We start from the raw sequence: 12,482 nt of genomic DNA on the forward strand, positions 1-12,482 counted from the left end.
GTGCACTTTTAGAACTAAACCTAAGAGTGTTCATCAGACACAATAAGAGAATAAAGGCGGCTAATATTTTAGAAGATGTTTTGGGCTTAATTTTGCAAAATCAAGAATTTGCATCTAACTTGGAATTCACTTCAGTCTATGAGATTAGACTGGGAAGACTTCCTTAGAACTGTTGGCTATCTCTCCTGCTCAGCTCCTCCCTGTGTTGAAAATGGGTTGTTCTCCGAGTAATCTGTCATTGCTATCAGAGTTGGTATGGGAGCCTTCACACTTCTTTGGAGCCTGTACAGTTAGGACTTGTACTTTAAAATGCCTCACTGGTAGGTTTACCTGAAGTGAGGATACGTTCTATGATTTCCCAAAGTTAGTACACTACATCCTAAGTATTAATGATCTGTAGCAAGGGATGGTCATTCCTTTAATTAGTTACCAAAAGCTGCTAGAAAAATGCCTGCCCGTTTCTGCCGACAAAACAGATTGAAGACTTACTGTGCATGGCAGAGGAGGTGAACATGCATTGATCATACGCACTTGATTTTAGAAAAATCTCACGGATAACATTTCTGAAATTTTTCCACCTGCTACAATATTAGTTTTAAGAATCTTAAATATAAGTTTTCCTTTTCTTGTATTATACTTGCTGCTGCTGCTAAGTCTCCTCAGTCGTGTCTGACTCTGTGCGACCCCATAGACGGCAGCCCACCAGGCTCCCCCATCCCTGGAAGGAACACTGGAGTGGGTTGCCATTTCCTTCTCCAATGCATGAAAGTGAAAGGTGAAAGTGAAGTCGCTCAGTCGTGTCCGACTCTTAGCGACCCCATGGACTGCAGCCCACCAGGCTCCTCTGTCCATGGGATCCTCCAGGCGAGAGTACTGGAGTGGGGTGCCATTGCCCTCTCTGCATTATACTTAGACATCATTTTTATTACTAAATAGATAACTAAGGATATAGGAGTTAAGTCCCTTCTAAATTACTTTGCGGCCTTTTTCCTTGTTAAGTCCTGAATTACTATAAAGGTCATCCACTTTTTCTTTAGTGGTCTGTGCTCAGGGTTGATCGCACTGTGTCTTTCAGGTAGTGGTTTTTCTTATGATGTAAGCACTCAAAATGGTAAATGAAGGGGTAATTTTGAAACTTCCATACATTGGACTTTTTTTTTTTAATTTCAAAAAGTAGAATTTTTTTGTGTGATTCAGTAATACATATACACATATATTATTTTTGAAATTATTTTCCATTATAAATTATTACAAGATATTGACTATAGATCCCAGTGCTACACAGTAAATCTGTTGCTTGTTGCATATCTGTTATTTAAAATTATAAATCTCAAGCCTTTATCAAGCATAGTAGAGTTTTTGTTACATGTAAATAATGTGTATGATATGTATGTTTTAGAAAACTTATGAATTTTTGCCTAACTAAAGAATTTATGACATTTTGATTCCACTATGTGGAATCATTCTATTCTATGTGAATAGAATACTAGACATACAATGGACTTTTATGGGTCAATTAAAATGATATGATACATACAAGAGATTTTTTTCAAATGAATGTGATATTATAAACAAAAAGGCAAGGTATGAAATCGTTTGTAGATTTCCTTACCTATATGAAAATAGGATGGAAAACAAAAATACCAATTTATTAGAGTCCAGCTACCTGGTCTTTTAAACATCTCTCTTGACTTTTTCTACTATGAGCGTGGTTGCTTTCAGCAGTCCATCACGTAAGACAGGGATGTTTATCTGTTTCCTAGAAATGCGCCTGACACCGAGTAGAAGCCAAATAAATCCTTTGCTGAATGAGCTAATGGTTAATAGAAAATTGGTATTTTTTGAATATGTGCACTTTGAATATTCAGTAAGCTTTTTCAATTTAAAGTTTAGGAAGGTGAAATAGGCACTCTATGACCTTAGAAAATGAGGCATTTTTTTTTCCTGAGTATGAAAATGAATCCTTTGGAAGTCAAAGTGAACTGATATTTAAATTTAGATTTTTAAAAACTCCTAATTACATTCGCTTCATAGATTCTTCAGTTCGAAGATATCTTGGCCAACACTGTCTACCGAGAGCAGTTTCGAATGTACATGGAAAGGATGGACAAGAGAGCTCTAATTAGTTTTTGGGAGTCTGTGGAGTACTTAAAGAATGCTAACAAGGTAGGATATACAGGTCCAAAGGAATGTTAATCACTGGCTGATGAAAACTTGTGTTTTAGGCAGTGTATCTGTGTTTTTCAATAAAGCTGTAAGATAAGCTATACATTAAAAGAATATTTTAAACCAGACATATTATTGGCATTATGTTCTAGCCCACAATGGTAAATAAAATTAGATTTTATTTTTATAGAAAGTGCTTTTAAATGTGTAGTCAAGGAGAAAAGATTTACAAATGTACCCAGTTACTGAATTTAATTTCAGGTAGTTATTTTGTAATTCATTATCAAAAGGCACGTCTTACCCTCTTTGCTATTATAAGTTTGGTTTTATCACCTGTACCTCATTCTCATAACCTTGTTATTTTTAATAATATTGTAATGTGCACACCTAACTGTCCTTTTATTTAAAATGATTGTGTTAAGGAAGACAAAAAATAATTCTTGATTACAGATGTCTGTTACAGAGGAAAGCCTAATAATGAGCATTGTGTTTTGTACTCGGCAAGTTCTCAATATATATTTAAGAATTAAGTTGAAGAATGTGAAATACATATCTGTGAATTTGTATCAACAAACATATATAACAATATATACAGCATATATAATACATACATTCTGAGAGGCTTATTAAAATAAGCCCAAAGAGCACTATCTGCATTAAATTACTCATTTACACTTAATATGAATGTTGCTAGAGCTTAACACCAACTTAGAATACATCGTAAATCACAGACTGTGTTGGTTAAGGAACTAAATCCAGTCTCGTAGCATTTTGAAATCTTAGGAATTTCTTTCAGTGTTAATTTATAAGCCACCAATGACCTCATTTTACTCAATATTGTACTAGCCAGCTTTATTACGTATTTTATCTACCAGACTTGACTACAAACTCGGCTTTGGCTGCTATCAGAGGACTACTGTAAAGAGCAATCTAAAAAATTTCCTAAACTATTAAAAACAAGTTGAAAAATGTCAGTACAGTAAGAGGAGGGTATAGCTTCCTCAAATAACTATATTTGATCTAGCAACACTGATTAGGATGTAAAAGTTCCATGATGTTGTTATGTTCATAGTATTCATTAAGGTGTTTGTCTTCATTTTATTGCTACTGTTAAAGACTTTGTGTCATTCCTAGAGTTGTCTCTAGCAGAAATGCAAAGGTTCTGTTAATCAGATGTAAGAGATATTTGCACATTCAAAGTAGGATCACTGTGACTTAAGTGTCGTGTTTAAGACCAAGCTTGATTACACTGTAGTAAGTCATCATTCTGAAGAATATGTCTTTACTTCCACAATTATTATATTGACTTTCTTCTGGAGTAGGAAGTTGGCACTTCTATTTATATTAGATGGAAAAGTCAAATTGAATTTAGCTGATGAATTATATTCCTGTGAAACTGAGATTTATGAGAAGGGAATCCAGTGCAAGAAGAGAACTGTTCTCATTCTTTGTTTTTTCCTTCCAGCATTAAAAAGAATTTATATTTGTTAACTGTTCAATGTAAAGTGTTCCTTTTAAGGACTCAACTGGTTTTTTCAAGGTCTGATGCTCACCCCTTGGCCCTGAACATGCCCACAAAGCTGCACACTCACCCCACATTCCAGGTCTTCCTTCCACCTTTAAAATGCAGAGAATTTGGAAGAAAATAGTTTTTCTCAGAGACAGTATTTCATACTTTCTCTTTCCTTATCTTCCCATCTTTTCAGAATGAAATCCCACAATTAGTTGGTGAAATTTACCAAAATTTCTTCGTGGAGAGCAAAGAAATATCAGTGGAAAAGTCACTTTACAAAGAAATACAGCAATGTCTTGTGGGCAATAAAGGGATTGAAGTGTTCTGCAAAATCCAGGGAGATGTTTATGAGACCCTGAAGGATAGGTATTACCCTTCATTCATTGTCAGCGACCTGTATGAGAAATTGATGATGAAAGAGGAAGAAAAACATGTCTCACAGTTGGTTTCCAACAAGGATGAAGTGGTGAGTCTCATTTACCTTTCTCCTGCCTTTCGAGTGGTTACGCATTGAACGTGAATAGGTAGGGCAGACTGTGGGAGTCAGATAGGGTGTGCGCCTTCATCTTGTAACATACAGAACTTCGAAGCACCTCACTGCTTCTGGTCAGTGCTGCTTTCTTTGTCCTTCTGACCGGCTGGGTACCGCTACCCAGCACTGAGTCAGAGACCTCCTTGTCCTGCCTGAGACACATGTGAGTCTGATGCCTGAAAAGTGAGGGCAGGACTCTTGGAGGGTGGGGGAGACATTTGCGACTTAGGCCAGGTAAGAGAATCAGTAGCTGGACAGTCTAGCCTGAGACCAGACAAAAAGGATGGGGAAAAGATGAGAGGGAGAGAATGTAGGAAGACCTGCAGGAAATATTTTGGAGTTTAAACACAATCAGGTGAAATTAAGATGTTTTGAAACAAACCTTGTCCAACCATACCTGAAGTCTAATTTTCTTACAGTGTATTAGATCATTTTGGGTAGCCCAGTGGCCATCTCCCTTTCACTATTAATGATTTATATGAGTTTGAAGGTTTTGAAAGTACAAAGAAAAAGTGTTTTAGAGTCACTTTACATAGAAAGATTGTAATTTATCTTGGATTCTCTCTTTCTGTCCACTTCACTATGTCTCAAGCCCTGAGGAATCAGGTGCTTCTTCATGATAGTTTTAGAAGTGGATGTCTCTGAACTTCATTCAGACTTTTTAAAAAAGGTTCTATTATGGATCTCTACATTTTCAGTGAGCAGAACCACTAAACTAATTGGTCATTACTCATTGCATTTTATTTTTAGAATAGCACAGCTAAAACAAACTGATCTTTATCTCTAGCTCAAAAATTAAAATGGTTGATGTGTAAATGTTGTGAGCAGTTTATTCAGATTAGTAAAAGCATGAATATCCAACACATCAATTGAATAAAGACTTGAAATGACTGTTGATATGATAGGTAGTAAATCATAAACAAACATGAAAAATGTCCAGCGTCACCTAGGATTCAAAGAAGGGTGACATGTATCAACGACCTTTTGAAAGTTCCTATTCTTTGTTCTAGTACAGTCACTTTTAGAAATTTATCCTATGAAAATAATTAAAATGTAGAGGGGAAAAGGTTTATGCACTGTGGAATTTATTTTTAACACATCTGGGATGGCAAAAAAGCAGAATCAACCTTCAGCAGGAGTAGCAATAGGAATATGCCTCAGTTTATTATCAATTCATAGAATACTCTGCAGCCATAGAAATTATAATTTTGAAGATTACAGTACCCTCAAATATGCAGCACTGTAGTAATATATTTTATGAGAAAGTCAGAATACCCTCTTGAAAGTGTAAAGGCATAGAATAATGTCATAATACATATACTCATGGACAAGAATTAGGAAGAATATATAAAAATGAAAACAGCCTGGTGTTCTATGATTATTAATATTTTCCTTTGACATTTTTTCTTTTTACTGTTTGTTACAAGTAAGAAAAACTAGAAGAAAAAAATCTGGAAGAAAGTTAAGGAGTAAACGAACCAGAAGACAGTTCTGAGCAGTTCTTCCTGCTCTTGCTGCTCATGAATCTAATTACTAACATGCTGTTTGTTGGTAATCTATTCAGGTGTTTCCCAAATTATGTAGTTCTTTATGAATCTTAAGTCACTTTCTTTTTTTTTTTTCTTAAGTCACTTTCAAGTGCTAGCCATCTAACTTGTAAAATAATCTACCTCTTGATTAGTAAAATACATCTTTAAAAGAAGGACTGAGCAAAGTGTATGCTAAAAATACCTTCACTAGTAGGAATTTGGAAATTTTATTTTAAAAGCTCTGGGAGTTGGTGATGGACAGGGAAGCCTGGCGTGCTACAGTCCATGGGGTCACAAAGAGTCAGACACGACTGAGCGACTGAACTGAACTGAAGTGATTTTAAAGAGACTCGCATGAATTTTTCATAATATCCTAGGAGACCAAAAGCAAGCAAGCCAGGTCTCAGCATTTTGGGGGCAGAGTTTAGGTACAGAACATCTGGGTTTAGTTGGAAAGATAACTCAGTTGCCTTCCCTTGTTCTGTGCAGGTTCCCATTTGGGAGATAGCAATATGAAATTTCTTTTCTCCTTTCTTTAGGCTATTAAATATTTCTTTTTTCACTGCAATTCCAAATACCAGTTCCTTTGGTTCTAAATACTGTGATTTTTCACTTTGCTGAGAAAAAGCAGGCTGCTTCTAGGCTTTCTACTATGGTTCTTTCCTTAGTGGAATCCAGTGATTTGGAGCGGTGTATTGTCATGCCCTAGAGCCTGTAGTGTAGGTAATACTGAGGGAAAATTCATCTTTATGGGATACGGTGGCTCACATGACGTTCTCCCGCAGGACTCGGGAGGTGAGGTCGGTGAGGAAGCTGTGGATGAAGGCTCCAGTCGGGTTAATGAACAAGCCAGCTTTGCTGTAAACAAGCTACGAGAACTAAATGAGAAACTTGAGTATAAAAGGCAAGCTCTAAATTCTATTCAAAATGCGCCAAAACCTGACAAAAAGGTAACTCTTCCGTTTTCAAGGTTGTCTGTAAAAGTTGCCATTTTTCTAATTTGATAGATAGAAATTCTGTAAGTTCCACTCTTTCTGTTTTTATGGGTTTGGGTTTTTTTGCTTAGAGTATAGAATTAGGGGGCATTTGTCTTTTACCTGTTAGGGTCTGGTTTGTGTTTTCCACCCTCGGCTGTAACTCTGTCTTTTATCTGACTTGTCTGCATGCCTTTGGGAAAGGGGCTGAACTGCCCCTTGTGACATAGTTGATTCTGGAAGTGAGTTAACTAAGCAGGGACAATCTTAATATATATATATATATTTTCTTTCAAACACTCCAAGCACAACTTAGATCGTCTCATAGAATTATGCAAGAAATAGATTGTTGGGGGACTTCCTTGGTGGTCTAGTGGTTAAGACTTTGCTTCCAGTGCAGGGGATGCAGGTTTGATCCCTGGTCAGGGAACTAAGATCCCATATGCCATGCTGTGTGGCAAAAAAGTGGGAAAAAAAAAAGGATTGTTTTGCTAGAAACGAAGAGAATTTGAAAGTTAAAAAAAAATGTAAACAGCATCTCACCCAGGCAGTGGTGCAGCCTCTTGGTTTGCATTCCTGCTTCGTGGGTCTGATAAGGAGTTTTCCCTTAATGTAGCTATGGCTGGTGCTCTTTGCTTTGCCAACCTGATCTCCTCTGGCACCTTCTGTAGGTGCATTCAGAAGCCTCAGTGATGAGTAAGTGCAGCAGGATGAAGAACCAGAGAAACAGAGTGAACAGAGAAACCTGCCCTGGCGGGGCGGGGTGGGGGCGGGGGGCGTAAACATGCTGACGGTGGAACCAAAGATCAAACAATTACAGCCCGTACTGATGGCACAGTGCAGGACAAGCTTGCTGCAGGCTCTCTCAAGAAGGAACAGGTCCTTGTGGACTGCATGATCAGGAGAGTTTTGAGGCAGAGATACTGGCTTCACATAATAGAGTTGTGTAAATTGCAGGGTGTCTTTCCCTTGATCTGTGTCTTCTGTAATGTCTTTCTTTCTTTCTTTGTAGTTTTCATTGTAGGAATCCTTCACCTCCTTGCTAAAGTTAATTTCCTAAGTATTTTGTGATTTTTTTTTATGCTATTGTAAATGGAACTGTTTTCTTAATTTCCTTTTTGGAGTATGCATTGTCAGTATATAGAAACAAAGCTGACTTGTGTGTGTTGATTTGGTAACCTGCTACTTTCGTGAACTGCACAGTTTTAGATGGTTTTGTAACTCCCAGGATGTTTTCTCCTGTGACAGATTGTTTCTAAATTGAAAGAGGAGATAATTCTAATAGAGAAAGAACGCACAGACCTCCAGTTGCACATGGCGCGAACAGACTGGTGGTGTGAGAACCTGGGCTTGTGGAAAGCCTCCATCACCAGTGGAGAGGTAGGTATGACTGCTTCCCTTCCCAGTTGATTACATATTTGTTCCCAGAGTGTTAAGTTTGACTTTATCAGATTAGATTTTGTACCAAAGAATTAGGGTTGGGAATCAAACGCTTATATTCATCCTTCTGGACTGCACTGGTCCTGCCTTACTCGCTCCGTATCTCCGTTCTGCTTCCTGACCGGGAGCTGTTTGTTGGGTTGCCTGGTATAGATCTCGTCTCCCTCCCCTTGAGACAGAAAGTTGTCCTCGTTCACGAATCGTAAGCAACTTTCAGATAGAAACAGTTGATATCCTCAAATTACCAATTTCCTTTTCTACCGAGGGTTGAAAAAAAATGGAAAACACTACTTGAAATTTGGAGATGAAAAAATTTTAATGTATTTCTGATTGATCCATCCTGCTGATGTCAGTGGCTCAAACATCAGTAGCTCTAAGATCTTTAATAATGAATATTTCCTCCTGGAATTAGAAAATATTTTGCTCTTCTCTGAGGGACATGGGACAGTAGTTTTCAGAATACACCATATCCCTGTTTTTGTATGTAAAAATAATTTCATTTGATGGAAAAATGCTTTATACATTTATATCATTAGTGTAAACTTCCTTTCCATCTAACCGACTGTTGACACCTGGAGAAGAAAGTCAGGTCCACCCTACCTAGAGATTATCACGCTAAACAGAGAAAGTCAGTATCATATAATATCACTTGTGGAATGTGAGTTTAAAAAATGATATAAATGAATTTATTTATAAAACAGAAACAGACTCACAGATTTTTAAAACAAACTTATAGTTCAGTTCACTCATTCAGTTGTGTCTGACTCTTTGCAACCCCATGGATCATAGCACGCCGGGCTTCCCTGTCCATCACCAACTCCCAGAGCTTGTTCAAACTCATGTCCTTCAAATCAGTGATGCCATCCAACCATCTCATCCTCTGTTTTCACCTTCTCTTGCCCTCAATCTTTCCCAGTATCAGGGTCTTTTCCAGTGAGTCAGTTCTTCGCATCAGGTGGCCAAAGTGTTGGAGCTTCAGCTTCAGCATCAGTCCTTCCAATGAATTATTCAGGACTGATTTCCTTTAGGATTAACTGGTTTGATCTTCTTGCAGTCCAAGGGCCTCTCAAGAGTCTTCTCAAACACCACAGTTCAAGAGCATCAAACTTACTGTTACCAAAGGGGAAAGGTGTGGGGTGGTGGGGGTATTAATTAGGAGGTTACAATTCACACACACACACACACACACACACACACACAACACACACACACACTCTCTACTGATGTTCAGTGTGACTGTTGGTCTCCATCATTGTTTCATATGTCTGGACCAGTACTCAACTCCTGAGATTTTCAAGGGCCCATCTGCCCAACTTATCTGTGTCCGTCCCTGCTTTTCCCATCATCAGTGGCCTGACACTCTTTCTTGGGGAAAGGCTTAGAATTCACAAATCTGAAATTCACTTCTAGTTTAGGAAGCAAAACTGTGCACATTCTCCAGGTGCCGGCTTGAAAGCCATGCCGTGTGAGCGCTTACCGAGTGCCCTCAGTGTGCCTTTGGTGCTTGCTGTCCTCCCATTAAGGTGCAGAGCCGGGTGCCTTTGTTGAGGGGAAGGGGGACAGCGGGTCAGGGGAGGTTGCCCAGAGCCTGGAACACCGTGAGAAACACTTCCTCACTGCTGATGGAATCACCTTTGGAAGTCTCGGAAGGGGCATTCAGGGGATGTGGTGTCAAAAGGTATAAAAGAGGAGCCCCTGGGGATGGGCTACAGATTCTGTTACCTCCCCAGCTTTGCTCAGAGCTGCCTCTGGCATTGCACAGTTGCTTATAATTGTCTTCCAAAGGCAGATACTGAGGAGGGGAGGGAAGGAGGAAAAACCCTCACAAGGCCCTTTGCCCTGGTCATCAGCTGTTACTCAGGAGCTTGCTGTGACCTTGGTCCCTGAAAAGGTAACAGCAGTGGACACAGAGGGGTCATCTGACCGCCCAGCATCCACGAAGCAGCCCCGTGAGAACGGTGGAGGAGGTGTTCCCCTCCGGCTTTCTAAGCCAGGCGAGGCGCCGTGAGCTGTGCGCGCCCGGGACAGTCGTGGGCTGTCTGTGCTCTACCTCCTGCCTCCCATGAGGGACGGTGGTCCTCCTCCCCGCTGGGGCTCAGCTGGTGCTCAGCAGAATTGCGTCCCTTTGCTTTGCTTCTCTGTTTACTCTTTGTCTCTAATTCGGTTCATGACGCTAAATCAAGCTTCAATTCAGCATATTTTCTTTTTGTTTCTTCTCTAATCCATTTACATTAGGAGCAATGGTGGCCTTTTCTGAATTATGACAGGGTGTGTGTGTGAGTGCTTAAGAGCTGTCTTCAGTTGGGAGGTAGAGGAAATCACGTCTCCCAATGTGAAATTTCATGAAAACAGAAACCACAGTGTGTGGAGTCCTGTGTTAAACGGGGGAGGCCCCCCATCCTTCTCTGCTCACAATTCTGCAGGTTGAGAGTCCAGCTGCGTGACTGGATTCTCTGCTCACTATATCGTAAGGCTGAAGTCAGGTGGCTAGCCAGACTAAGTTCCTGTCTGGAGAATCTGGGGGAAGTCTACCTCCAAGTTCATTCAGGTTCTTGGCAGAATCCAGTTCCCGGTGGGGCTGAGGTCTCTGTTCTCCTGCTGTCAGCCTGGCGTTGTTCTCAGGTCCTAGAAATACTCCATATCTTTCCGCGTGGCCCAGTCCATCTTTCTGCCAGCACCGCATGTCAGATCCTTCTTGTGCTTCCTCTGATTCTTTTTCTACTCACCAAAGAAATCCCTCTGCTTCTGTGAGGGCCCCTGAGGTTAGGATAGGCCCAGTTTCAGGTGGGCTGTGCCCTCTAAGGTAGCCTAATGCCAGAGCAGAGCCCATCCTTTTCAAGTCCTGGGGACCGTGCAGGACCTGCACGCCCAGGAGAGGGCGTCTGGAGGGGTGCAGGGATCTTGCCTGCCACGTCTGCTCACCGTGCTCTTTCTTGCTGTTGTGTTCACCTGTTTCTCCAAGGTCACAGAAGAGAATGGCGAGCAAATGCCTTGTTACTTTGTCACAGTAAGCTTACAGGAAGTTGGAGGAGTTGAAACCAAGAACTGGACGGTCCCCAGGAGGCTCAGTGAGTTTCAGAATTTACACCGGAGACTTAGTGAGGTACGAACGCTTGTGGCACAGGCTTAGAATTACTGAGCGAGAAGAGATCTCAGGGCCCGTTTCCGTTTTAACGACACAGGGAAACTGGTCCCTCTTTTCCCTTTGCTGTTGACACTGGAAAAGTGGTATTTTCAGCCTGGTGGTTGGAAATTTACTTGTGGGTCAACCGTTTAGTCTAGTCTGAGTCTTTGAATACACAGATCACTGTCTGACTTCCGTTGAACCCAACAGAACCCCAGAGCTGGAGGACAGCTGAGGGTATCTCTGGCCAGTGGTTTCAAAGCTGCCAGTTGTGACCCGTTAGAGGATAACGGGATCCGTTCAGGGTCACAGCAATAGAGAGTAGAACATACTGCATTGCATCACACCAAGGAGTGGGTCAGTGAAGTGCGGTGTTCGAAGGCACAGACTCTGGGGCCAGGTTGCCGGAGTTTGCCTCCAGTTTGGATCCTCGCTTCCCCGGTCACCAGCTCGTGACTGGCCCTGCCGCTCCATCTGTCTGTGCCTCTCTGCCCTCATCAGTGGGCACAGATACGAAGTGCCATCTCAGCCGCCTCCCAGAGCTGTTGTGAGAATAAAAGGAGTAACCACGCACAGAGCGTTTAGAAGGATGTGCTGCACGTGGCAAATGTTATTTGTTTTTATTAGTAGTAATCACAGTCGTAGTGGGCTTTCCTGGTGGCTCAGTGGTAAAGAATCCACCTGCCAGTGTAGGCTTGGGTTCCATCCCTGGGTTGGGACGATTCCCTGGAGGAGGAAACGGCAGCCCACTCCACTATTCTTGCCTGGGAATCCTATGGACAGAGGAGCCTGGTGGGCTACAGTCTGTGGAGTCGTGAAGAGTTAGACACGACTGAGCAGCTAAACACATGCATAGCTGTTACTCACGCCAGACTTCTCGTACAGTGTCTGGCAGGACACAGGATTTAATCCACAAAGAAAAGCCTGTTGTTATTATTTATTGACATCCATTATTATTATTATTAATATATTTACATTCTGCACTTTGCCCTGAAAGGCAGTAATAAAGCTGGTTCTTCCCATGCTCTACTTTTGTCAACCGTGATAAGGTTTTGCAGATGTGTTGTAAACAAAACACATTCCAAGAGAAAAACTCTTGCCATGAGTCAGTTGTCCATACCTAGAACCCTGTGCTCTGTGCTGTTGTGCAGACCCATCTTCCCAGCCTGGCTCCAAGATTTCCAGCTTCCAGGCGCTTGTCAGT

General features: G+C 41.0%; 1 protein-coding gene across 4 annotated transcripts in view; it reads left to right on the forward strand.

Moving 5' to 3' along the window:
• Positions 1–12,482, forward strand: part of SNX25 (sorting nexin 25) — a 91,766-nt gene that overhangs the window by 63,686 nt on the left and 15,598 nt on the right. For 3 of the 4 annotated variants that reach the window (XM_070781730.1, XM_070781727.1, XM_070781729.1), the window contains exons 8-12: positions 2,035–2,166; positions 3,873–4,145; positions 6,526–6,690; positions 7,963–8,094; positions 11,117–11,257. In XM_070781730.1, the coding sequence (XP_070637831.1) occupies positions 2,035–2,166; positions 3,873–4,145; positions 6,526–6,690; positions 7,963–8,094; positions 11,117–11,257 (843 nt within the window). The remainder of the gene's footprint in view (positions 1–2,034; positions 2,167–3,872; positions 4,146–6,525; positions 6,691–7,962; positions 8,095–11,116; positions 11,258–12,482) is intronic. The other variant, XM_070781728.1, reaches the window with a different exon arrangement.

This window comes from Bos indicus, chromosome 27 (genome assembly GCF_029378745.1).
Source record: "Bos indicus isolate NIAB-ARS_2022 breed Sahiwal x Tharparkar chromosome 27, NIAB-ARS_B.indTharparkar_mat_pri_1.0, whole genome shotgun sequence".
Classification (NCBI taxonomy): domain Eukaryota; kingdom Metazoa; phylum Chordata; class Mammalia; order Artiodactyla; family Bovidae; genus Bos; species Bos indicus.